At 34.8% G+C, this 25,795-nt stretch overlaps 1 protein-coding gene across 1 annotated transcript in view; it reads right to left on the bottom strand.

Moving 5' to 3' along the window:
• Nucleotides 1-24,981, bottom strand: part of LOC148946370 (uncharacterized) — a 127,051-nt gene extending 102,070 nt beyond the window's left edge. The window contains exons 1-2 of the mRNA XM_089098414.1: nucleotides 24,898-24,981; nucleotides 1,290-3,007 (exon numbers count right to left, since the gene is read on the bottom strand). Of these exons, the coding sequence (XP_088954540.1) occupies nucleotides 1,290-3,007; nucleotides 24,898-24,954 (1,775 nt within the window). The 5' untranslated portion in view covers nucleotides 24,955-24,981. The remainder of the gene's footprint in view (nucleotides 1-1,289; nucleotides 3,008-24,897) is intronic.
• Between the last annotated feature and the right edge of the window lie 814 nt (nucleotides 24,982-25,795).

Genomic DNA, 25,795 nt, shown 5'->3' with positions numbered 1-25,795 from the left:
AAACTCTAAAAAATAATTTTTTATGATAACAGATTAAAGCACGTTTTTACAGTGGTTCCGAATATATAAATTAATTTAATTAAACATTATGAATAAAAATTAAGAACTTCAGAAAATTTGCAGAACTTAAAAAAAGGGAGCAGCCATTACAATATCATATTCAGCATGTCCAAGAGCCCTATTGTGAGTGTTTCAAATTCCTATGTTGAAAAACACAAAATTTTGCATTTGTTACATCAAATTAATCTTTGGACTCGGTTTAGAGCAGTATTTATGCCAGTTAGAGCCGAAAAATCGTCATTTTACGAACTTAATTCCTTTTGACGGGTAGTGGCGCTATCTACATTTCTCACTATGGCAAATTAGACTCCTAAAAAGGCCATTAGAAGGCGTAATATTGTAACGCGTTTTGGGCCATTTTTCTTTGCTAGTCTCGAGTGCCGACACCTTCTATCCCTGAAACCAAATCAGTAGTTAACAACAGGAAGAAAAACAGATAAGTGCCAGTACTTTGTAGAACTAGTCACTTTAAGAATTCATCTGTTCCCGTTTTATGCCGCACGACTGGAGCTGCAATACACAACACTGTTTCATTTTTAATCAAAGTCTACACAAACAGTTTCAAATAAATATTTCAAGAAATGTGGTAACGTTTTTTTCCATTAAAAAAAAAATACGAATAAAAACTTTGGTATCATTATAAAAATAATTGGTAAAATTTCAATTTCCGCCGCATTTTCAAAATTACACCAATAGTGGTTGTGGGTTAAACAACTTTCATGCCCCTCCCATCCACAGAACTCTTTCTTATTTATTTTATTGTTACTTTGTTATTGTGACTTTATTGTTACTAATATTATTGTTACAAATGTAAAAAGTTCAGTTCAAACAAGTAGTTTAAAGCTAAAATATAAAAAAAAAAACCAGCTAAATCCACTATTGAACAGCTAATTCATTTGTTTAAACAATATATTTCTAACTATAAGTGAAAACTTTTAGGTTATGAATAAATGAAGCAAATTTATGATTTTGCTGTTCGTCTAGTTAAGATGCTATATTATAGCATTAGACGTAACTGTAAGAAATACATGGAAATTTAAACCGAAAAAAAAACTGAAAGAAAAGCTTCCAAATTGAGACCATGGACCTACAGCTGTTTCCATGGAACAGACAAAGAAATAAATTAGTCCCGTTGACACTGTGATTGATACAAGACATTAAGGTTATTAGCAGTAAATTAAGTAAAAATATTGCCCCCCCCCCCTCCAAAACAAATTTAAATTACATACCATTCTATCATAAGTAATCTATTCAGACAATCTTCAAGACATCCTTTTTCGCCAAATGCTATTTCTTCTTTAGTAAGTGTACAATCGCAATGCATCCTTTCTTTACTAGTACTTTTTCTGGTCAGAAAGACATTGCCTTCAATTTGTTCAAACTCCCTAAGTCTTTTATCCAACTCATTTTTCTCTTCCTCTGTTAATGGCACTCTCTCAAAAACAGCTTTAGGAGATTCTAAAGGAGTTGTATCAGAATCAGAAGTATGTTTTTGTTCTTGTTCACTTGATCTTCTACTTCTAGATTTCACTCGTCTTGGTAGTGGAGTTGTTGGCGCAGATCTCGACAGTCCTGGCTTGGTCGTTTCCTCAAAGACTTCCACCTCCATTTCCTGAGATTCCTCCATGGTTAAACTGTCCATGCCAGTAGTTACTTGCTTTTCAAGGTCAAAATTATTTTTACTTGCACTCTCCATTTCATCACTACTAACAGTAGTTTGATATTTACTGCCTGTCCTGTAAATACTACGAGCTAAAGGCACTGAATCATTATCCTCAGCTGCCATTCCTAACAGGTCAGTATCACTTTTCGATCGCCGTTTGTTCATTTTTGGTGAACTATTTGATGCTTTTTTGCCGGTAAGGCTGTCATGTTCAGCTAGAGCCTTCCTTGTTTTTCTGATGATGCGGGAAGTTCGTCTTAGCGGAACTAGTGGTGTTTCTCCCTTTTCAAGGACAGACAAAGACTTTTTCTTTCTCCCTCTTTTTTTCACTTTTACTTCTGAAGAATCGACTTTTGCATCAGATTCAGTTTCAGCAGCAGGCGTCGCAGATTCATAGTCCCCATTTCCATTTTCTGAATTGGAGGAGAATTCTTGCAACTGCTCAGAAGTATCCATAGCCTCCACAGTTGGATTCTTTGCCATATCAGAAGTATGATCAGTAACTTTATTTGTCTGGTCAGCTGAGAACTTTGCAACTTCCACAAGGTCAGCACCAGTTTCTATCTTCTGATCATTGTTTTCAACTAATATTTCTTCTTGACTCTTTGGCTCTTTAGATAAATTCTCGACATTTTCAGTTTGAACAGGATTGATATCTTCGACTTTGTATTCATTTTTGGTTTCTAAAGCTTCGCAATTGACAGAAGTCTGTTCGTGAATAATAGATGAGGAAGGTTTGACAGGACTTCGCTCATTATTGATGAACAATGAAGGTTTGGTAGGACTTTGCTCCTTAACAATAAAGGCAGAAGGTTTGGTAGGCATCTGCTCCTGAGGGGAATAGATAGGTTTTACAGGACTTCGTTCCTGAGCGGAAAGAACAGAAGGCTTCACGGGACTTAGTTCCTTGACAATAAAAGCAGAATGTTTGACTTTTTGAATTTCAGAATCAACAGCTTTGGCGTCTTGGCTGAAAGATTCCTTCAAAGAGGATACTGTGGGGCCAGGTTTATTATTAATAGAGTCCTTCTCTGTCCCCTCGGCTGTAGCAAAGCCATGAAAAACGCCATCATTTGTAAAAGGACCAGGACTTTGAGATGACTTCCTATCATCTTCGACGTCAGATCTGGCCTCAGATTCACTTTTACCACCCTCTGAATCACTCCTTCCAACACTTTTTGATCTGGATCTTCTAAAATAAGTTCGCTGCACAGGACGAAACACAAATTCAGGTGAAATAGAGCCTTCTCTTGTATCGCTGTTTGGACCTTTATTGGTTTCAACCTGAAATTAAACAACATATTTATCAATCAATAAAATCTGACATTTCTTGAATTTCTTGCAAATTTTTCTGAGATGGGCAAAATTCCAACTCTTCCAGAAATAAAACTAGGTGGCAGATCACGGCTCTATCTCTAAACAATTATTTTTATATCATATTTTCAAATTATAATAGTTTGAAACTGTCTTGATTGTGAGTTCGGAGGAGACACTTCTCTTGTGAATTATATATAATCTGGATACCAGCAATTTCGCAACCTAACCTGTGAACAAAACGTGAATAATTCATGTTTTTGATAAGACTTGTGGATACTTTGACTTAAGGTGACCCACTAACCTATTCAACTTTGTTAAAATAGTGAACAATTAAATTTCTTTGCAACTGAAGAGTAAACACTAAACCAGATTACTGGTACTTTTCTCGTTACTGTTGATTATTTTGAATTTATTGAGAACCAAATTCAAATAAGTGTTCGAATTTGTGAGTTTGAATAGCTCAAATGTTTGAAAAAAAGGAGCCTCCTAAACAACCTCCTGATAGGGATATGAGTAAGTCACCATTTCAACCATCTTCAAAAGCCCTTGCTAGACCCCCCCCCCCCCCTACAACTGCGTCTGTACCAGCGACCTCTCTGAAGAGTATTCATACCTTAAATATGGATACCACCCAATGTCCATCACCCTCAACAACTGATACTGAAAAAGATGAAGAAGGCTTTAAGATAGTAAACTCGGCTAAGCGTAAAAGACAGCGAACAAAAAGTCCACCAGATTCAGCTATAATACATCAAACCGATACCACGAACAACTCTTCAAGAAATCCAGCCGATTCCACGGTAATTATTTAACTATTTCCCGAATCTGATAATTGCATAGTTAACAACCGTGATCTACCTAAGTTGTAAATTTTCTTCTTCAAGACCATTTGTTGCAACTTTGGTATGAATATAAACAAATCAGGATCCCTAGATATCGTTTTGAACGATCCCAAATCAGTGAAGAAGGTAATGGAGCTGAAAAGAAGCGATAATAATTCACAAGAAAATTTATTTAATTCTTCTTCTTCTAATTCACAGCAGGCGGGCTATTCAGTTAATACTATATAGCCCTTTTCTTTTTGCTTCACTCTGTGGGCTACAGAGCTACTGGCTTGGTCGTCTCTTATTTATTAGATATTGTCAGATATCTTTCAGTAGATCTTTTGACTCAAGGAGTTCAAATATAAGATGATAGATATCGATTTCTGTGCTCTGTGTGCATGTATAGTTGGCTAGGCTATTGACTGATAGTGAGATTTTGTGGTGTTTGAAGCATTTTAACAGTTTACAAAGCAAGGTATGTTGTGCAGACGTCAGCATATTACATTCAAATAGGCAATGGTCAATTGTTTCATTATTCATATTACAATGCCTGCAAAGAGGGGACAGGGGAATTGAACCACTTGAATTAGAAGACCTATATGAGAATGCAAGGAAATTTAGTCCATTTGTTCCAGAACGAATTCTATGATAAATTTTTGAAAGATTCTTATTGGGAAAGGGGGAAAAGATAGGATTAATCTTATTAAAATTAATATCTGATAACCTCTATCGGTAGATATCTCTAAGTGGTATTAGTCTACCACTTGGCTGGTAAATATTTATATTAGTTTTTGCTATTTCATCAACCTGATGATTACCACTTATGCCAGAGTGGCTAGGAATGTACTGAAAATAAGTTTTTATGCCACTTGAAGCAAGGTTATCTATAATACTGAGACAATGATAAGTGTCAATGTCCAACTTATATTGAGGAGCTGAGGCCAGCAACTCAAGGCTTGATAGAGAGTCGGAATATATGATAATATTATTTGAGTTTGCAATCAGAGGTTGGTTTTCCTTAAGGTGTTCTAATGCCATGATTATGGCATTTAACTCAGCAGACATTATAGATACATTATTATATAATCTCTCGCCCATTGCAATTTTCAGGTGAGGAAGGAGAACACCACTTGCAACCTTCTCATTCATTTTCGACCCATCAACAAATATTTGGAAGTGATTTTTATAGGTAATTGTATTAAGTTCTGCAAATTTTCTCTGGACAAAAGCAATGGGGATTAAATCTTTATTCCACTTTGAGAAGTCATTATTTATTATGGGACTTACCAATTCCATGGGGGGGGGATCGGGGAAAGTGGGTGCAATAGACTTTGCTGGTATGGGGAACTTCTTCTGAATATTGGCATACTCATCTGCAATGCCTCTATACATAGCTGGATTTCTTAACCAATTATGTAGTTGAGAGAAAGCCAATTAAGATGTTTTGTCAAGAGAAAGCTACGTCTCTCCCTTATTGTTGTTAATCCACTCTCCATAAGCAGAAACTTGGTGTTTAAGTTGTTTAAAAGGATTTGGTGGTTCACATTGTCATATGCCCCTTTAAAATCTAGGAAAGCTGCAACTAGGACATTATTTTTTGAGAAAGATTCATTTATTGTATTTGTTAGCAGAATGAAAGTATCTGTTGAGGAGTGGTGTTTCCTGAATCCAGTTTGAGTGTGAGGGATCATATTATTTTTCCCAACAAACCAGAGGAGTCTGTGATAGATCATTTTCTCCATTATTTTCCCCAGCACAGGAGTAATCATTATGGGCCTATAAGACTCAGGGTTATCTTTGGGTTTATTTTGCTTTAGGATTGGTAGGAGGGACGAACATTTCCATATATTGGGGAACATAGAAGATGCCCAAGCGTGATTATAACAATTTAGCAGTTCTTGTTTGTATGAAGGTGTGAGATTCTTTATCCATGTAGGGTGTATATTGTCATAGCTGCCGCTAGTTTTGGTCCTAATATGATGTATTGCATTATTCAATTCCTGGATTGAAAATGGATTAGTTATGTACTCGGATCCTGGGCGTGGTTGGTAACTTGGGTTCATAGGAATTGGGGACAGTTTTCTTTGATTATTTGATGTTAGCTTATTAACAAAAAGAGTTGCAAATAGGTTAGCTTTTTCATTATCATTGTCATAATGGGTATTATTATGTATAAGCTCATACAGGAGTGGGTTGTGGGAAGTCTTTTTCCCACAGATGTGGCTTATGACTTTATGTATGATTGGCTCATGTGTTTCTCTGGAGAGATTATTTGCAAAATTAATCCAGTATTTATATTTAGCATCTATTAAAGTCCTTTTGAGATTAGATTCCGCTTGTAATTTTTTTAGATATGTAGTAGGTGATGGTTTTTTTATGAATTCTGTCCTAGCTGCCTTTTTTTTTCTCCATTTATTTAGGCACTCATTTGTCCACCATGCTTTAGGAATATGTTTAGGGAATGTTTTCTTAGGTGTTGTCCTGGGGATAGCATGATTAGCTGTATTTATTAGTAAAGATGTCAAGGCTTCAGCATGTGTGTCAACTGTTGTTTTAGAAATGCATGAAATTTGGGTGAAACTTGTAATTTCATCATTTAGCTTATTTTGGAACATAGACCAATTTGCTTTTGTGTTGATATATTTGGAGGCATGAGATATAGTTTCAGCAGGTTCACTTAGAGAACAAACTATAGCAAAGTGGTCAGTACATAGACTATCAATTTTATTTATGTAAGTTTTATTCAACAAATTTAATGAAACAATTTGTAGGTCAATTGTGGAGAATCTGCCACTTTTGGGGTTGAAATATGTATTCAGGTTTGGAGGGATAGCAACAGCTAATTCATTATTATTTGAAGTCATATGCTCAATGAATTTACGAGCTTTATTTGCTGGTTTATTCCCCCACAAAAGGCTGTGGGCATTGAAATCTCCACAAATAATAATATTTTTTAACATATTAGAATTATTTATATAATTAAAGAAATCCTTGGCATCTGTAGTTTGACCATTAGGGTTATAAAAGCTTATTATGTAGGTTTTTAAATTATTCAGCCAAACACTGATACCAATTGCGTCAACATCATTTGCAAAATCTGAAAAATTGATGCTACAAAATTTTATATTATTTTTCACTAATAAAGCTACCCCACCTCCTTTTCTCTCTGAAGATCTATCCTTTCTGAGGATAGTGTATTCCAGAGACTTAATTTGTTGATTTTTGGTTAAATGAGTATTCTGGAGACAAGCAATGTTAATGTGATTATTATTCATAAAAGATAATATTTCATTCAGATTATTTTCTGTGAGTGATCTTACATTCAAGTGGAGTATTAATATATGTTGGGTTGTTGATTTATTTTTCATATGAATGTGTATCAATGTTCAGCTTTGTTAAAAGTAAAGCAAGATCTTTTTTTTGCTTGAATGAGCATATCATCAGGGATGTAGATTTTTGCCAATTCTGCAATGATTTTTGTTTTCTGTAGTTGATGTATGTTCATGGCCTGAACTGCATTACAGTTTAAAATGAATAAGCATATATTTGGGGATTGCATTTTTGGTTGTGCATCCTGTTTGTCGGTTAAGGGGTTAATTCCTGGTAGTGTTTCTGGTTTGTTTCTTCTTGGGAGGGGGGCCAGGCTGACCTCATCTCACGGGTCTAGGAGGCTTGTTGGCGTGGCCTTTTCTTCTGTTCGGGTTGTGCGCTAGGGGGCTTAGCAGTGGGTGTTTTATATGGGGTGCTTGGGGCATTGGGGGCATTTGACTTGGGGGACTTGGTTGGTTTCATTGCAGGCTTGATTTGGTATTGTTGGACAGCATTTGCTTTCATTGCTGAAAAGGGGTATGGGATGGCATTCTCTGTTGATATTTGGAGTGTTAGAGCTCTTTTCTTGTATGCAGGGCATAATGATTTATTTGTGTGGGCCTTTGCAATTGATGCATGTAGGCTGAGTGTTGTTGCAAGTTGTCAACTCTTTAGGATGGAAAGATTTACAATTACTACACTCTCGGAGAATTTCATTGCATTTGTTAGTTGTGTGTCCCAGTTTGAGACACTTCTGACACTGGATAGGCTTAGGTTTGTATTCCTTGTGTGGTTTGATTTGCCCAAATAGGAATAATTTTTCTGGGATATTAATTTTTTCCTTCAGTGTGAATAAGAAGGATCTACTAGTTTTTAGACCATTAGAGTTAGGTTTGCCAAGTTGGGTAACATCCTCTATTGGGATTGTGTTTCCAGCCCTATCTGAGAGCCCTTCTTTTAACTCCTGAGTGGATATCTCTGGGGGAACATTATAAACTACTATTTTTTGTTTGTGATTGTTTTGAGTTCCAATTATATGTAATAATTTGTGCATTCAGAAGGAATTTTAGGCTAAGTATTGTATCCACTTACTTCTGATCTTCTACAGCTATTAGCAGAGACCCATTATGGTTAATATTATGAGAAAACACTGATTTTAGCAATTTAAAAATTTGAACTCTTATTGCAGTTATCATTTTTATTTCGAAGGGGGTAGTAGGAGTAATTTTAAGGTAAATTCCTAAGTTTTTGGAGGGAGGATCTTGGGCAGGGAGAGGGGAAATACTTTTGATTGGGGAGATATTTTTCCTTTTTTAGAGCTTCTAGAGAGGACTTCTTGAAACCCATTATCATCATTTATGGTTACATTAGCCCCTACACTTATCATTGTCCTATTCTCCGAATTGGAGCTATCATTTGAACTCTGAGAAAGTGTGCATGACCAGCCAAGATGGGTATCTTTCACTATGGCACATTCACTGCAATTTGATTTGGGATCGGGGGGGACATTTTTTTTTGGAGGACTTCTAAATATTGCCTACTGGAAAAAGCTTTAAACAGAAAAAAAAACTAAAGCAAGAAGGGAAAATAGACTGATATCAAACCTTCTGCACTATACTATGGGGAGGAGAACACCACAGTATAGCCCTGAGGATGAGTTGAGCAGGATTGGTTTGGTATAACTGCTGATTGGAAGCGATAAAATTCACAAGAAAATTTATTTTTAATTTTCTTATAGAGTTGCTGCTGAGTTCTTCTTCTTCAATTTAACAGCAGGCGGGCTTTTCAGTAACACTATTTAGCCCTTTTCCTTTTGCTTCACTCTGTGGGTTACAGAGCTACTGGCTTGATTGCCTCATATTTATTATATATATACAGATATCATTCAGCAGATCTTTCAACTCTAGGAGTTCAAATATAAGATGATAGATGTCGATTTCTATGCTCTGTGTGCAGGTATAGTTGGCTAGGCTCTAGGCTGATAGTGGGATTTTGTGGTCTTTAAAGTATTTTAACAGTTTAGAAAGCAAGGTATGTTGTGCAGACGTCAGCATATTACATTCAAATAGGCAATGGTCAATTGTTTCATTGTTCATATTACAATGCCTGCAAAGAGGGGACAGGGGAATTGAACCACTTGAATTAGAAAGCTTATATGAGAATGCAAGGAAATTTAGTCCATTTGTTCCAGAACGAATTCTATGATAAGTTTTAGAAAGATACTTATTGGGAAAGGGGGAAAGGATAGGATTAATCTTATTAAAATTAATATCTGATAGCCTCCATCGGTAAATATCTCTAATTGCGATTGGTCTTCCACTTGGATGGTCAATATTTATAGCATTTTTTGCTATTTCATCAACCTGATGATTACCACTTATGCCAGAGTGACTAGGAATGTACTGAAAGTATGTTTTTATGCCTCTTGAAGCAAGATTATCAATAATACTTTGACAATGATAAGTGTCAATGTCCAACTTATATTGAAGAGCTAAGGCAAGTAACTCAAGGCTTGATAAAGAGTCGGACTAGATGATAATATTATTCGAATTCTCAATGAAAGATTGGTTTTGCTTAAGGTGTTCTAGTGCCATGATTATAGTATTTAACTCAGCAGACAATATAGATAAATTATTAAATAATCTCTCACCCATTGCAATTTTCAGGTGAGGAAGGAAAACACCGCTTGCAACATTCTCATTCATTTTTGACCCATCAACAAATATTTGGAAGTGATTTTTATAGGTAATTGTATTAAGTTCTGCAAATTTTTTCTAGACAAAAGCAATGGGGGTTAAATCTTTATTCCATTTTGAAAAATCAGTATTTATTATGGGAAATGACCAATTCCATGGAGGGGATTGGGGGAAAGTAGGTGCAATAGACTTTGCTGGTACAGGGAACTTCTTTTGAATATTGGCATACTCATCTGCAATACCTCTATACATGGCTAGATTTCTTAACCAATTATGTAATGTGTGTGAGCTATTTGATTCAATTTTTGTAAGATGTTTTATCAAGAGAAAGCTACGTCTCTCCCTTATTGTTGTTAATCCACTCTCCATAAGCAGAAACTTGGTGCTTGTGGGTTTCCCAAGACCAAATATGAGACGCATTATATCATTTTGTGTTGTTTCGATTTTTTGCATCTGGGTCTTTGCACATGCACCATAGACAATGAGCCCATAGTCAATATGGGGTCTTATATGTGATTTATAAAACTGGAGTAAGGTTTTCTCCTTACAACCCCAGGGTGTGGAAAGAAGTCTTTTTAGTATATTGCTTTTCTATAACATTTTTTTATTGTGTTTGAAATGTGGAGGTGGAAATTAAGTTTTTGGTCAAGCATGAGACCTAGGTAATTAATATTATTATCTTCTGGAATAGTTGTTTTATTTAGAGTTAGTTTTGCATTAACATGGTTTCGCTTCCGGTGAAATTGGATTATTTTTGACTTGGTGGGTGCAATGGGTAAATCTGAATGTTGAGAGAATTTTTCAAACTGGAAAAGTGACTTTTGCAGATTTGACTGTGCTATCTGAAAGGTGTTGCCAGATGACCATAGCACCAGATCATCAGCATATTGTAGATTCGTGTGGGGTAGGTTCATGTCCCAGAGATATAGGGCAAATAGGAGGCAACTGAGGACTGCTCCCTGAGCTAGGCCTTTGGATATTGTCTTTTGGGGTGAAGAGGCTTAACCAACACAAACAATGAAACTTCGCACTTATATGAAGGATTTAATAAAGGATACAAGCTTAGGAGGTACTCCAATGTTTGCAAGTATATTTAACAGGATTTGGTGGTTCACATTGCTATATGCTCCTTCAAAATCAAGGAAAGCTGCCACTAGGATATTATTTTTTTAGAAAGGTTCATTTATTTCACTTGTTAGCAAAATTAAAGCATCTGTTGAGGAGTGGTATTTCCTGAATCCAGTTTGAGTGTGTGGGATCATGTTATTTTTATCAACAAACCAGAGGAGTCTGTGATAAATCATTTTCTCCATTATTTTCCCCATCACAGGTGTAATCATTATGGGCCTATAAGACTCAGGGTTATCTTTTGGTTTATTTTTCTTTAGGATTGGTAGGAGGGATGAACATATCCATATATTGGGGAAGCTAGAAGATGCCCAAGCGTGATTATAACAATTTATCAGTTCTTGTTTGTATGATGGTGTGAGATTCTTTATCCATGTAGGGTGCATATTGTCTTAGCTTCTGCTAGTTTGGGACCTAATATTATGTATTGCATTATTCAATTCCTGGATTGAAAATAGATTAGTTATGTACTCAGATCCTGGGCGTGGTTGGTAACTAGGGTTCATAGGAATTGTGGACAGTTTGCTTCGATTATTTGATGTTAGCTTATTAACAAAAAGAGTTGCAAATAGGTTAGCCTTTTCATTATCATTGTCATAATGGGTATTATTATGTATAAGCTCATACAGGAGTGGGTTGGGAGAAGTCTTTTTCCCACATATGTGGCTTATGACTTTATGTATAATTGCCTCATGCGTTTCTCTGGAGAGATTATTTGCAAAATTATTCCAGTATTTATATTTAGCATCTATTATAGTCCTTTTTAGATTAGATTCTGCTTGTAATTTTTTTAAATATGTAGTAGGTGTTGGTTTTTTTATGAATTCTGTCCTAGCTGCCTTTTTTATCCTCCATTTATTTAGGCACTCATTTGTCCACCATGCTTTAGGAATTTGTTTAGGAAATGTTTTCTTAGGTGTTGTCCTGGGGATAGCATGATTAGCTGTATTTATTAGTAAAGATATCAACGCTTCAGCATGTGTGTCAACTGTTGTGTTAGAAATGCATGAACTTTGGGTGAAACTTGTAATTTCATCATTTAGCTTATTTTGGAAAATAGACCAATTTGCTTTAGTGTTGATATATTTGGAGGTATGAGATGAAGTTCCAGTAGGTTCATTAAGGGAGCAAACTATAGCAAAGTGGTCTGTACATAGACTATCAATTTTATTTATGTAAATTTTGTTCAAAAAATTTAAAGACACAATTTGTAGGTCAATTGTGGAGAATTTGCCACTTTTGGGGTTGAAATATGTATTCAGGTATGGAGGGGTAGCAACAGCTAATTCATTTTTATTTGAAGTCATATGCTCAATAAATTTACCAGCTTTATTTGCTGGTTTATTCCCCCACAAAAGGCTGTGGGCATTGAAATCACCACAAATAATGATATTTTTTAACATATTAGAATTATTTATATAATTAAAGAAATCCTTGGCATCTGTAGTTTCGCCATTAGGGTTATAAAAGCTTATTATGTAGGTTTTTAAATTATTCAGCCAAACACTTATACCAATTACATCAACATCATTTTCAAAATCTGGAAAATTGATGCCACAAAATTTTATATTATTATTAACTAATAAAGCTACACCACCTCCTTTTCTCTCTGAAGATCAATCCTTTCTCAGGATAGTATATCACAGAGACTTAATTTGTTGATTTTTGGTTAAATGAGTTTCCTGGAGGCAAGCAATATTAATGGAATTATTATTCATAAATGATATTAGTTCATTTAGCTTATTTACAGTCAGTGATCTTACATTCCACTGGATCATTGATATATGTTGGGTTGTTGATTTATTATTCATATGTCCGTGTATCAATGTTCAGCTTTGTTAAAAGTAAAGCAAGATTTTTTTTTTGCTTGAATGAGCATATCATCTGGGATGTAGATTTTTGACAATTCTGAAATAATTTATGTTTTCTGTAGTTGATGTATGTTCATGGCCTGAACTACATTACAGTTTAGAATGAATAAGCATATATTTGGGGATTGCATTTTTGGTAGTTCATCCTGTTTGTTTTTTAAGGGATTGATTCATGTTAGTGTATCTGGTTTGTTTCTTCTTGGGAGGTAGGGCCAGGCTGGCCTCATCTCACCGGAAAAGGAGGCTTGTTGGCTAGGTGATTCCTTCTGATCGGTATTTGAGCTAGGGGGCTGAGGAGATGGTGTTTTATATGGGGTGCTTGATGGATTGGGGGCATTTGACTTGGGGGTTTTGGTTGGTTTCATTACAGGCTTTATTTGGTATTGTTGGGCAGCATTTGCTTCCATTGCAGCAAAAGGGTATGGGATGGCCTTCTCTGTTGATATCTGGAGCGTTAGAGCTCTTTTCTTGTATGCAGGGCATAATGATTTATTTGTAGATTCATGTGGGCCTTTGCAATTGATGCATGTAGGCTGGGTGTTGTTGCAAGTTGTCAGCTCTTTAGGATGGAAAGATTTACAATTACTACACTCCTGGAGAATTTCATTGCATTTGTTTGTCGTGTGTCCCAGTTTGAAACACTTCTGACACTGAATAGGCTTAGGCTTGTATTCTTTGTGTGGTTTGATTTGCCCAAATAGGAATAATTTTTCTGGGATATCAATTTTATCCTTTAGTTTGAAAAAGAAGGATCTACTAGTTTTTATGCCATTAGAGTTAGGTTTTCCAAGTTGGGTAACATCCTCAATTGGGATTATGTTTCCAGCCCTATCTGAGAGGCTTTCTTTTAACTCCTGAGTAGATATCTCTGGGGGAACATTATAAACTACTATTTTTGTTGGTGATTGTTTTGGGATCCAATTAGATGCAATAATTGGGGTATTCAGAAGGGATTTTAGGTTAAGTATTGTATCTGCTGATTTCTGATCTTCTACAGCTATTAGCAGAGTTCCATCACGGTTAATGTTAAGAGAGAACATTGATTTTAGCAATTTAAAAATTCCAACTCTTATTGCAGTTATCATTTTTATTTCCAAGGATGTAGTGGAAGTAATTTTAATGGAAATTCCTAAGTTTTTGGAGGGAGACTCTTGGGCAGGGAGAGGGTAAATGCTTTTAAGTGGGGAGATTTTTTTCCTTTTTTTTAGAACTTCTAGAGAGGACCTCTTGAAACCCATTATCATCGTTTATGGTTACATTAGCCCCTACACTTATCATTGTCCTATTCTCCGAATTGGAGCTATCATTAGAACTTTGAGATAGGGTGCTTGACTAGCCAGGATGGGTATCTTTCACTATGACACTTTCACTGGAATTTGATTTGGGATCTGGGGGGACTTATTTTTGGAGGACTTCTAATCATTGCCTATTGGAAAAAGCTTTAAAACACAAAAATAAAACTAAAAACAAGAAGGGAAATTAGATGATATCAAACCGTCTGCACTATACTATGGGGAGGATAAACGCCACAGTATAGCCCTGAGGATGACTTGAGCAGAATTGGTTTGGTACAAAGGCTGATTAGAAGAGATAATAATCACAAGAAAATATATTTCGATTTTCTTATAAGGTTGTATCCGCAAACAGGGTAATTTTCTTATGATAAAATAACTGCTTCTTCTTCTTCTTATTCACAGCAGGCGGGCTATTCAGTTGGTACTATTTAGCCCTCTTCTTTTTGCTTCACTCTGTGGGCTACAGAGCTACTGTCTTGGTTGTCTCTTATTTATTAGATATTCTCAGATATCTTTCAGTAGATCTTTTGACTCGAGGAGTTCAAATATAAGATGATAGATATCGATTTCTATGCTCTGTGTGCAGGTATAGTTAGATAGGCTCTTGGCTGATAGTGAGATTTTGTGGTGTTTGAAGCATTTTAACAGTTTACAAAGCAAGGTATGTTGTGCAGACGTCAGCATATTACATTCAAATAGGCAATGGTCAATTGTTTCATTATTCATATTACAATGCATGCAAAGAGGGGACAGGGGAATTGAACCACTTGAATTAGAAAGCTTATATGAGAATGCGAGGAAATTTAGTCCATTTGTTCCAGAACAAATTCTATGATAAATTTTAGAAAGATACTTATTGGGAAAAGGGGAGAGGATAGGATTAATCTTATTAAAATTAATATCTGATAGCCTCCATTGGTAAATATCTCTAATTGGGATTGGTCTCCCACTTGGCTGGTCAATATTTATAGCATTTTTTGCTATTTCATCAACCATGAGCATTAACAACTGAGGTAGGCCTTTGGTTATTGTCTTTTGGGGTGAAGAGGCTGAACCAACACAAACGATGAAACTTCGCACTTCTATGAAGGATTTCATAAAAGATACTAGCTTAGGGGGTACTCCAAGGTTTGCAAGTTTGTTTAAAAGGATTTGGTGGTTCACATTGTCATATGCCCCTTCAAAATCTAGGAAAGCTGCAACTAGGACATTATTTTTTGAGGAAAATTCATTTATTGCATTTGTTAGCAGAATGAAAGCATCTGTTGAGGAGTGGTGTTTCCTGAATGCAGTTTGAGTGTGAGGGATCATATTATTTTTTTCAACAAACCAGAGGAGTCATGTGATAGATCATTTTCTCCATTATTTTCCCCATCAGAGGAGTAATCATTATGGGCCTATAACACTCAGGGTTATCTTTTGGTTTATTTTTCTTTAGGATTGGTAGGAGGGACGAACATTTCCATATATTGGGGAGCCTAGAAGATGCCCAAGCGTGATTATAACAATTTAGCAGTTCTTGTTTGTATGAAGGTGTGAGATTCTTTATCCATGTAGGGTGTATATTGTCATAGCTGCCGCTAGTTTTGGTCCTAATATGATGTATTGCATTATTCAATTCCTGGATTGAAAATGGATTAATTATGTACTTGGATCCTGGGCGTGGTTGGTAACTTGGGTTCATAGGAATTGTGGAAAGTTTGCTTTGATTATTTGATGTTAGCTTATTAACAAACAGAGTTGCAAATAGGTTAGCTTTTCCATTATCATTGTCATAATGGGTATTATTATGTATAAGCTCATACAGGAGTGGGTTGGGGGAAGTCTTTTTCCCACAGATGTGGCTTATGACTTTATGTATAATTGGCTCATGCGTTTCTCTGGAGAGATTATTTGCAAAATTATTCCAGTATTTATATTTAGCATCTATTATAGTCCTTTTTAGATTAGATTCTGCTTGTAATTTTTTTAAATATGTAGTAGGTGATGGTTTTTTTTTGAATTCTGTACTAACTGCCTTTTTTATCCTCCATTTATTTAGGCACTCATTTGTCCACCATGCTTTAGGAATTTGTTTAGGGAATGTTTTCTTAGGTGTTGTCCTGTGGATAGCATGATTAGCTGGATTTATTAGTAAAGATGGCAAGGCTTCAGCATGTGTGTCAACTGTTGTGTTAGAAATGCATGAACTTTGGGTGAAACTTGTAATTTCTTAATTTAGCTTATTTTGGAACATAGACCAATTTGCTTTAGTGTTGATATATCTGGAGGTATGAGATAAAGTTTCAGCAGATTCATTTAGGGAGCAAACTATAGCAAAGTGTTCAGTACATAGACTATCAATTTTATTTATGTAAATTTTGTTCAAAAAATTTAATGACACAATTTGTAGGTCAATTGTGGAGAATCTGCCACTTTTGGGGTTGATATATGTATTCAGGTTTGGAGGGGTAGCAACAGCTGATTCATTATTATTTGAAGTCATATGCTCTATGAATTTACCAGCTTTATTTGCTGGTTTATTCCCCCACAAAAGGCTGTGGGCATTGAAATCTCCACAAATAATGATATTTTTTAACATATTAGACTTATTTATATAATTAAAGAAATCCTTGGCATCTGTAGTTTTGCCATTAGGGTTATAAAAGCTTATTATGTAGGTTTTTAAATTATTCAGCCAAACACTGATACCAATTACATCAACATTATTTGCAAAATCTGGAAAATTGATGCCACAAAATTTTATATTATTTTTAACTAATAAAGCTACCCTACCACCTTTTCTCTCTGAAGATCTATCGTTTCTGAGGATAGTATATCCCAGAGACCTAATTTGTTGATTTTGGGTTAAATGAGTTTCCTGGAGGCAAGCAATATTAATGGAATTATTGTTCATAAAATATATTAGTTCATTTAGCTTATTTTCTGTGAGTGATCTTACATTCCATTGGAGTATTGATATATGTTGTGTTGTTGATTTATTCTTCATAAGACTGTGTATCAATGTTCAGCTTTGTTAAAAGTAAAGCAAGATCTTTTTTTGCTTGAATGCTTGTTGGCTTGGTGATTCCTTCTGATAGGGATTTGAGCTAGGGGGCTTAGAAGATGGTGTTTTATATGGGGTGCTTGATGCATTGGGGGCGTTTGAATTGGGGGTTTTGGTTGGTTTCATTACAGGCTTTATTTGGATCTACTAGTTATATATGGATCTACTAGTTATACTAGTTCTACTAGTACTAGGCTTTACTAGGATCTACTAGTTATAATAAGAAGGATCTACTAGTTTTTAGGCCATTAGAGTTAGGTTTGCCAAGTAGGGTAACATCCTCAACTGGGATTGTGTTTCCAGCCCTATCTGATAGGCCTTCTTTTAACTCCTGAGTGGATATCTCTGGGGGAACATTATAAACTACTATTGTTGTTGGTGATTGTTTTGGGTTCCAATTAAATGGAATAATTGGGGTATTCAGAAGGGATTTTAGGTTAATTATTGTATCTGCTGATTTGTGATCTTCTACAGCTATTAGCAGAGATCCATCACGGTTAATATTAAGAGAGAACATTGATTTTAGCAATTTAAAAATTGCAACTCTTATTGCAGTGATCATTTTTATTTAAAAGGGGGTAGTTGGAGTAATTTTAAGGTAAATTCCTAAGTTTTTGGAGGGAGGATATTGGGCAGGGAGAGGGGAAATGCTATTGATTGGGGAGATTTTTTTCCTTTTTTTAAGAGCTTCTAGAGAGGACCTCTTGAAACCCACTATCATCATTTATGGTTACATTAGCCCCTACACTTATCATTGTCCTATTCTCCGAATTGGAGCTATCATTTGAACTTTGAGATGTTGTGCTTGACCAGCCAAGATGAGCTTTCTTCAATATGTCACTTTCACTAGCATTTGATTTGGGATCTGGTGGGACTTTTTTTTTGAAGGACTTCTAAAAATTGCCTATTGGAAAAAGCTTTAAACAAAAAAAAACTAAAACAAGAAGGGAAAATACAATAATATCAAACCGTCTGCACTATACTATGGGGAGGAGAAACACAACAGTATAGCCCTGAGGATGAGTTGAGCAGGATTGGTTTGGTACAACTGCTGATTAGAAGCGATAATAATTCACAAGAAAATATATTTTGATTTTCTAATAAGGTTGCTGTTGTGAACTGCTTCATAACTGAATAATTGAAATGCTTCATAACTGGTCTGATAATTGAAAAGCCTTTCTCTCTCTTCTTCTTCTACTAATAACTTTTATTGCTTGATATTTATTCTTCTTATTCTTCTATACCACAGCAGGCGGGCTTTTCAGCTGATACTATTTAGCCCTTTTCTATTTGCTTCATTCCTTGGGCTACATAGCTAATGGCTTGGTTGTCTCTTATTTATTAGATTTTCTCAGATATCTTTCAGTAGATCTTTCGACTCAAGGAATTCAAATATAAGATGATAAATATCGATTTCTGACCTCTGTGTGCAGGTATAGTTGGCTAGACTCTTGGCTGATAGTGAGATTGTGTGGTGTTTGAAGCACTTTAACAGTTTACAATGCAAAGTATACTGTGCAGACGTCAGCATATTACATTCAAATAGGCAGTGGTCAATTGTTTCATTATTCAATACAATACCTGCAAAGAGGGGACAGGGGAACTGAACCACTTGAATTAGGAAACTGATATGAGAATGCAAGAAAGTTTAGTCCATTTGTTCTAGAATGAATTCTATGATAAATTTTCGAAAAATACTTGTTGGGAAATGGGGAAAAAGTAGGATGATTTTTATTAAACATAATATCTGATACTCTCCATTGGTAAATATGTCTAATGGGGATTGGTCTACCACTTAGCTGGTCAATATTTACAGCAGTTTTTGCTATTTTATTAACCTAATGATTACCATTTGCACCAGAGTGGCTAGGAATATACTGGAGATAAGTTCTTATGCCACTTGAAGCAAGATTATTTATATTACCAAGACAATTATAAGTATCAATATCCAGCTTATACGGAGGAGCTGAAGACAGCAACTCAAGGCTTGATAGAGAGTCAGAATAAACTATAATATTATTTGAATTAGCAATCAAGGGTTTATTATCCATAAGGTAACCTAATGCCATGATTATGGCATTTAACTCTGCAGACATTATAGATACATTGTTATACAATCCCTCACCCATTGCAATTTTCAGGTGAGGAAGGAAGGCACCACTTGCTACCTTCTCATTCATTTTGGACCCATCAACAAATATTTGGAAGTAATTTTTATAGGTAATTGTATTAAGTTCAGCAAATTTTTTCTGGACAAAAGCGATGGGGGTTAAATCTTTAGTCCACTTTGAGAAATCATTATTTATTGTGGGGATTGACCAATTCCATGGAGGGGATTGGGGGAAAGTAGGTGCAATAGACTTTTTGGGTACAGGGAACTTCTTCTGAATATTGGCATACTCATCTGCAATGCCTCTATACACGGCTGGATTTCTTAAACAATTATGTAGGGTGTGTGAGCTATTTGATTCAATTTTTGTAAAATGTTTTATGAAGAGAAAGCTACGTCTCTTCCATATTGTTGTTAATCCACTCTCCATAAGCAGACACTTGGTGCTTGTGGGTTTCCTAAGACCAAATATGAGATGTATTATATCATTTTGTATTGTTTCATTTTTTTGCATCTGGGTCTTTGCACATGCACCATAGACGATGAGCCCATAGTCAATATGGGGTCTTATAAGTGATTTATAAAACTGGAGTAAGGTTTTCCCCTAACAGCCCCAGGGTGTGGAAAGAAGTCTTTTTAGTATAATTGTTTTTCTATAGCATTTTTTTATTGAGTTTGAAATGTGGAGGTGGAAATTAAGTTTTTGGTCAAGCATGAGACCTAGGTAATTAATATGATTATCTTCTGGAATAGTTGTTCCATTTAGAGTTAATCTTGCATTAACATGATTTTGCTTTCAGTGAAATTGGATTATTTTTGACTTGGTAGGTGCAATGGGTAAATCTTAATGTTGAGAGAATTTTTCAAATTGGAAAATTTACTTTTGCAGATTTGACTGTGCAATCTCAAAGGTGTTGCCAGATGACCATAGTACCAGATCATCAGCATATTGTATATTTGTGTGGGGGAGGTTCATGTCCTAGAGATATAGGGCAAAGAGGAGGCAGCTGAGGACTGCTCCCTGAGGAAGGCCTTTGGTTATTGTCTTTTGGGGTGAAGAGGCTGAACCTACATAAACAATGAAACTTCGCAATTCTATGAAAGATTTTATAAAAGATACTAGCTTGGGGGGTATTCCAAGGTTTGCAAGTTTAATTAAAAGGAATTGGTGGTTCACACTGTCATATGCCCCTTCAAAACCTGGGAAAACTGTAACTAGGACATTTTTTTTTGAGAATAATTCATTTATTGCATTTTTTAACAATATGAAAGCGTTTGTGGGGAACTTGTGCTTCCTGAGGCCAGTATGTGTGTGAGGGTTCATATTATTTTTTTCAACAAACCAGAAGAGTCAGTAATATATAATTTTCTCCATTATTTTCCCCATCACAGGAGTAATCATTATGGGCCTATAAGACTCAGGGTTATTTTTAGGTTTATTTTTCTTTAGGATTGGTAGGAGGGACAAACATTTCCTGATATTGGGGAACATAGATGAAGTCCAAGCATGATTATAACAATTCAGAAGTTCCTGTTTGTATGAAGGAGTGAGATTCTTTATCCATGTAGGGTGTATATTGTCATAGCTGCCGCTAGTCTTGGTCCTAATATGATGTATTGCATTATTCAGTTCCTGGATTAAAAATGGACTGGTTATATACTCGAATCGTGGGCGAGGTTGGTATCTTGGGTTCATAGGAATTGGGGGCATTTTGCTACAATTATTTGATGTTAGCTTACTAACAAAAAGAGTGGCAAAAAAAGCTTAGCTTTTTCATTATCATTGTCATAATGAGCATTATTATGTATAAGCTCATACAGGAGTGGGTTGGGGGAAGTCTTTTTCCCATAGATGTGGCTTATGACTTTATGTATAATTGGCTCATGTGTTTCTCTGGGGAGATTATTTGCAAAATTATTCCAGTAGTTATATTTAGCATTTATTATGGTCCTTTTTAGATTAGATTCTGCTTGTAATTTTTTTAAATATGTAGTAGGTGATAGTTTTTTTTAAGAATGTTCTATTAGCTGCCTTTTTTGTTTTCCATTTATTTTGGCACTGATTTGTCCACCATGCTTTGGGAATATGTTTATTCTATAAATCACAAACATTAAATATAATTTTTCTTTTCAATTGCTTTTCAAAACAGAGACCACATTTTCAATTTATGCTGACAAATCATTGGTGAAAATTTGGCCAAAATTTAGTTTCTTGTTACTGCCCTCACACTGCATCATGATGTAGTAAAAAGGGGTGGTCCAAAAACATATTGCTATCAGGGTTGCCGCCAGACCAAAAAATTTCGTAACATCCAACTCTTAAAAACGTAACGTTTTCGTAATTTTTGATAGGAAAGTATATTTTCTTGGCAGGGTTCATTTATTTCGCTATAAATTGCTTTACTTTCAAGTGGGAGGTGAGATTTGCTTCATTTATAATTTTAAATTTATTTTTACATACTATACTTCAACCTACGTCTTATCTGTTCCATGCACAACCGAAAGAACCCCCCCCCCCACCAATGACGCGTGTATAAAACCCCAGACTACTATTCTGCTTATCTTGTTGTTGTTTTTAATTGCATTTTTTGGGTTTTAAACCAAAAGTTGATGAGTAATACGTAGAAAATAAAATTAAAATCAAACCGATCTTTAGAATTTATATATTTTAATAAAAATATACCACAAACTAGTTTTTTTTTATTTATTGTTACATTTCAAAGAAATTTCATTACTAAATAAAGCTTCTTAAACTGACCCAAAAAAATCATTTTAATCACTCCCTTCCTGTCTAATATTTTAGATTTGCTCGGTTGTAGTCTCACCTAACATATTTTCAAAATGTCCCTCGACAACACCTGCAATTATTCTAAAGGTAGATTAACACAGTTTTGTAGTTTTATTTGTTTATCGAAAAATGTCCATTTAAAACGGTTAATTAAGTTAAACCGAACAAAAACACTATAATAGAATGGTAGGAATTTTCATAAATTTATATTCCAAAACCTTCCAACCACCTTATTTTAAAAAAACTATATTGTTGCTTTTTTATAAATGCCCGGTAATTATACTGAGCGGAGAGGGGAGTTTGTCAAACAATAAAAAAAAAATAAAACTCATTTTCAAAATGAACCAAAAAGTAGAGAATTTTTTTTTCCCAAGAATATGTGAATATAAGCGAGCATGAGGGGCACAAAAGCCCTGAGTTTTAAATACAATAAACACCAAATTTATCTAATTTTTAAATGTATGGACGGAAAAAGTGGATGAGTTGAGGAAAACAAATAAAAAAAGATCAAATTATGCAAAAACGAATCGAATTTTGGCCCCAAAAATTTTCACTTATATTTAATATTTTCAAATTAAAAAACAAAATTTAGTATATCATCCAAGAGTGAAAACTCTATTAAAACAGCCTCGAGTTATACTCTTATCGTTTTTCTTGCACTTTGCATGAGGAATGTTGGCCTATCATCTCCTAATACACTACTGTTAACTCATCCATTCAACTTTTACTGCTTATCGTTGCTTTGTTTATCTAACTGATTTTTTAGATTTTCATTGGCTGTAGAAAAAATGCTGCAAGACACCTCATTAAATCAAATTATATTTTATTTTTATATTTAACATGTATATGGCACATGGGATGACAAAACCAACCCCACACCCTAAATTGCAGTTATATATCAATCTGAAAATATTAAAAAAAATACAAACCAAGAAAACATTATGTGAGAAAGTTCATTATCCGAAAGTCTTCCCCTATTACTACTTTACAAACATTGGTAGGTACAACGAGGATCTGGAATTGAGCTTATTTATATGTGCTATCAAAGCTGGGGAGGGGGGTAATATTTTAAAAGAGGCATCATAATACTTCAAAAAGGTTTAGCATAAAATCAAAAATTCCGGTTCGACTGACCCACCTCAATGCTTAGATAAAAACAAAAAATGGCTCATTTTTACTGTTTCATATATTCTGTCAATACCAGCTTGTCAGAATCCAATAGTAAAAGAGCTACTTGTGTATACAGACTGACTGTATTTAAAACACCACAGAAAGGGGGGATGAGGATGTTAGGAGGAAGATTATAAAGCTTCGCTCGTTATTGATGGTTAAAAGCCGATGTGCACAGGAAAATATCAAATTGGCTCTAAACTTTTTTATTATCATACTATTTTGTTTGATTTAATTAGAAGTAACTAATGGAACTATTTTTAGCAGTAACTAATGAAACTCCTTCTCCAAATAATTTTAGTATAAATGTTGACAGAACAAGATTCAAAGTCAACCAATGAAATTGAAAGTTGATGAGGTTACTAACTGACTATTGTCACTAAACAAATGATAATCGTATTCTCATGAGAGATAATTTTATCTTAACTTACTATGCGAGTAAGCGAAGTGGGTATTTTCTAATCCTAATAACTTAGTGATTGTTTGATAACATTAAATGATTGCGATATGAAAAAATGTCGATACTCATGTCAGTGTAATTAAAATGAGAACAGCGGATTTTGTTTCATGGGGGAAAAAATAGATTACTCAAAAGATACGAAACTTCCTTACTATTCAAAAGCATAACATAATTGTAACATAAACTCAAAAACGTAACAAAAATGTAACGTTTTTAGGACCGTAACGTAAAATGAACTGTTTTATTTAAAACGTACCAAAAATGGTACAAACGTAACCTCGGTGGCAACCCTGATTGCTATTTTTCTGGAATGCCAAAGAAAAGTGGGCTTTCCCAAAAAGGGGTCTTTTACCCTAGCTAGTATTTTTAGGAGCATATCTTTAAACTTTTGGTTATCCTACTATGGGTGTTTTGAGCCCTTTAAGGAGTCAAAATATGGTAAATTTTTTGTTATTCATATTATTGACATGTGAATAAAGTAAACATAGGCCTACCAGTCATACCACTCAATACATTTTTTTATGCTCTTTCCAAATATAATAATCATTTTTGTCACAAATGAATTTTACCCCCACCCCTAAATATACCAATTCAGGTTAGCCTATATTTGCACATTAGGGGGGGGGGGAGAAAGTTAAGACTTACCTCTCATTTACCTATGTAAATAGGCTAAGAAATAAAATTTACCCCCATCCCCCTAATGTGCAAATATATACCCTGAATTGGTATATACCCTATAGGGGTGAGGGTAAAATTAATTTCTGACAAAAATGATTATTACATTTGGAAAGAGCATAAAAAAAGGCATCAAGTTGGTATGTTTACTTTACTCATACATCAATAATATGAATAACAAAAAATATAGGCCTAGCCTAATTTGTTCCAAAAGTGGTTATTCAATTAGGCCTAGGTCAATAAAAAACCATAAAGACAGGCTTCAAGATGTGTTCACTTTCATCCCAGGCTAGCTAAATTATGTTGAAAACATATACTTACCAAGAATGATAGGTTAAGTGGTTATTTTAGAATATTTTAAGATAGGCTAACAGCTTTTAATTGGCACCTTTAAAATTTAGGTAACTACTTTCTAAGGTACCACAATCCCCATCATCCAGATTCTTATAAACAAAAATATTTTTAATGCAAAAAAAAACAGCTACCTTAGCTTTTCCAGGTTTCAAGGAAGATGAAAGGTCTTTTTGTTTCTTTTTAGACATTTTTCTATTTGCAAAACTTTATATTAAACAGACCTGCCACTACAAGATTATTAGGGATAAATCACCGAAAATTCTGCCGAAAAAGAAAGACTATAGGTGAAAATGAGCCAAATGAGAAATGTTTTTCGTATAATAAATACAAATTAGCCAGAAAATATGCAATCTCGATTTTAATATTATTATGACAGGGATATTTCAACAAAAGATCAAACGATCTTATAGAAATGTAGATGTTGCAGCTAAAAAATGTAAAAGTAAGAAACAGCAAGTAAAAATATTAGTGAAAAAGCTTTATGTTCAATAGAGAGGAGAAGGGGCTCGTACAAGGAGTTATCGGAGTGATAGATCATATAAAAACCAAAAGGAATGGAAACGAAGTTGAGAAAGCATTAAAATATTAACTAAGGAGGTGGAGGTCATGGATAAAATTGCTGAGGATCTGGAGGATGCAGCTAGACGGTACAATAGTAAAATATTGTACTCTGCATGTTAATAAATTGAGAAGAAGTAGTCAATCCAGACTTGTCCCAGTTAAAGATAGGAACGGGGCCAAATTAGTGATAAGGAGAGTGTACTAAACCAAGATAGAGTTGCAGGGAAAGATCTAGAGGAAAATGAAAAAGTTTGTGATTCCTTGGATGTGAAGGAAAATTTGTTTTGTGAAAAGAATTGGCAACAGTACTAAAATGATTAAAAAATAATAAGGCTCCAGGTGCTGATAGTGTGGTAAATTGGTTTTTTAAATATGGTGGCTCTGAGGTTAGAGATAAGTTACTGAAGATTATGAATGTGATTTTCGAAAAAGGGGAAGTACCTAGCCATTTTAGGAAAATTATAATTA

The sequence above is a fragment of the Artemia sp. Qi Xiang Cuo genome, chromosome 12 (genome assembly GCF_049724085.1).
Source record: "Artemia sp. Qi Xiang Cuo chromosome 12, ASM4972408v1, whole genome shotgun sequence".
In the NCBI taxonomy this organism is placed as follows: domain Eukaryota; kingdom Metazoa; phylum Arthropoda; class Branchiopoda; order Anostraca; family Artemiidae; genus Artemia; species Artemia sp. Qi Xiang Cuo.
The sequence above is the reverse complement of the archived record's forward strand: the minus strand, read 5'-3'. Positions and strand labels throughout refer to the sequence as shown.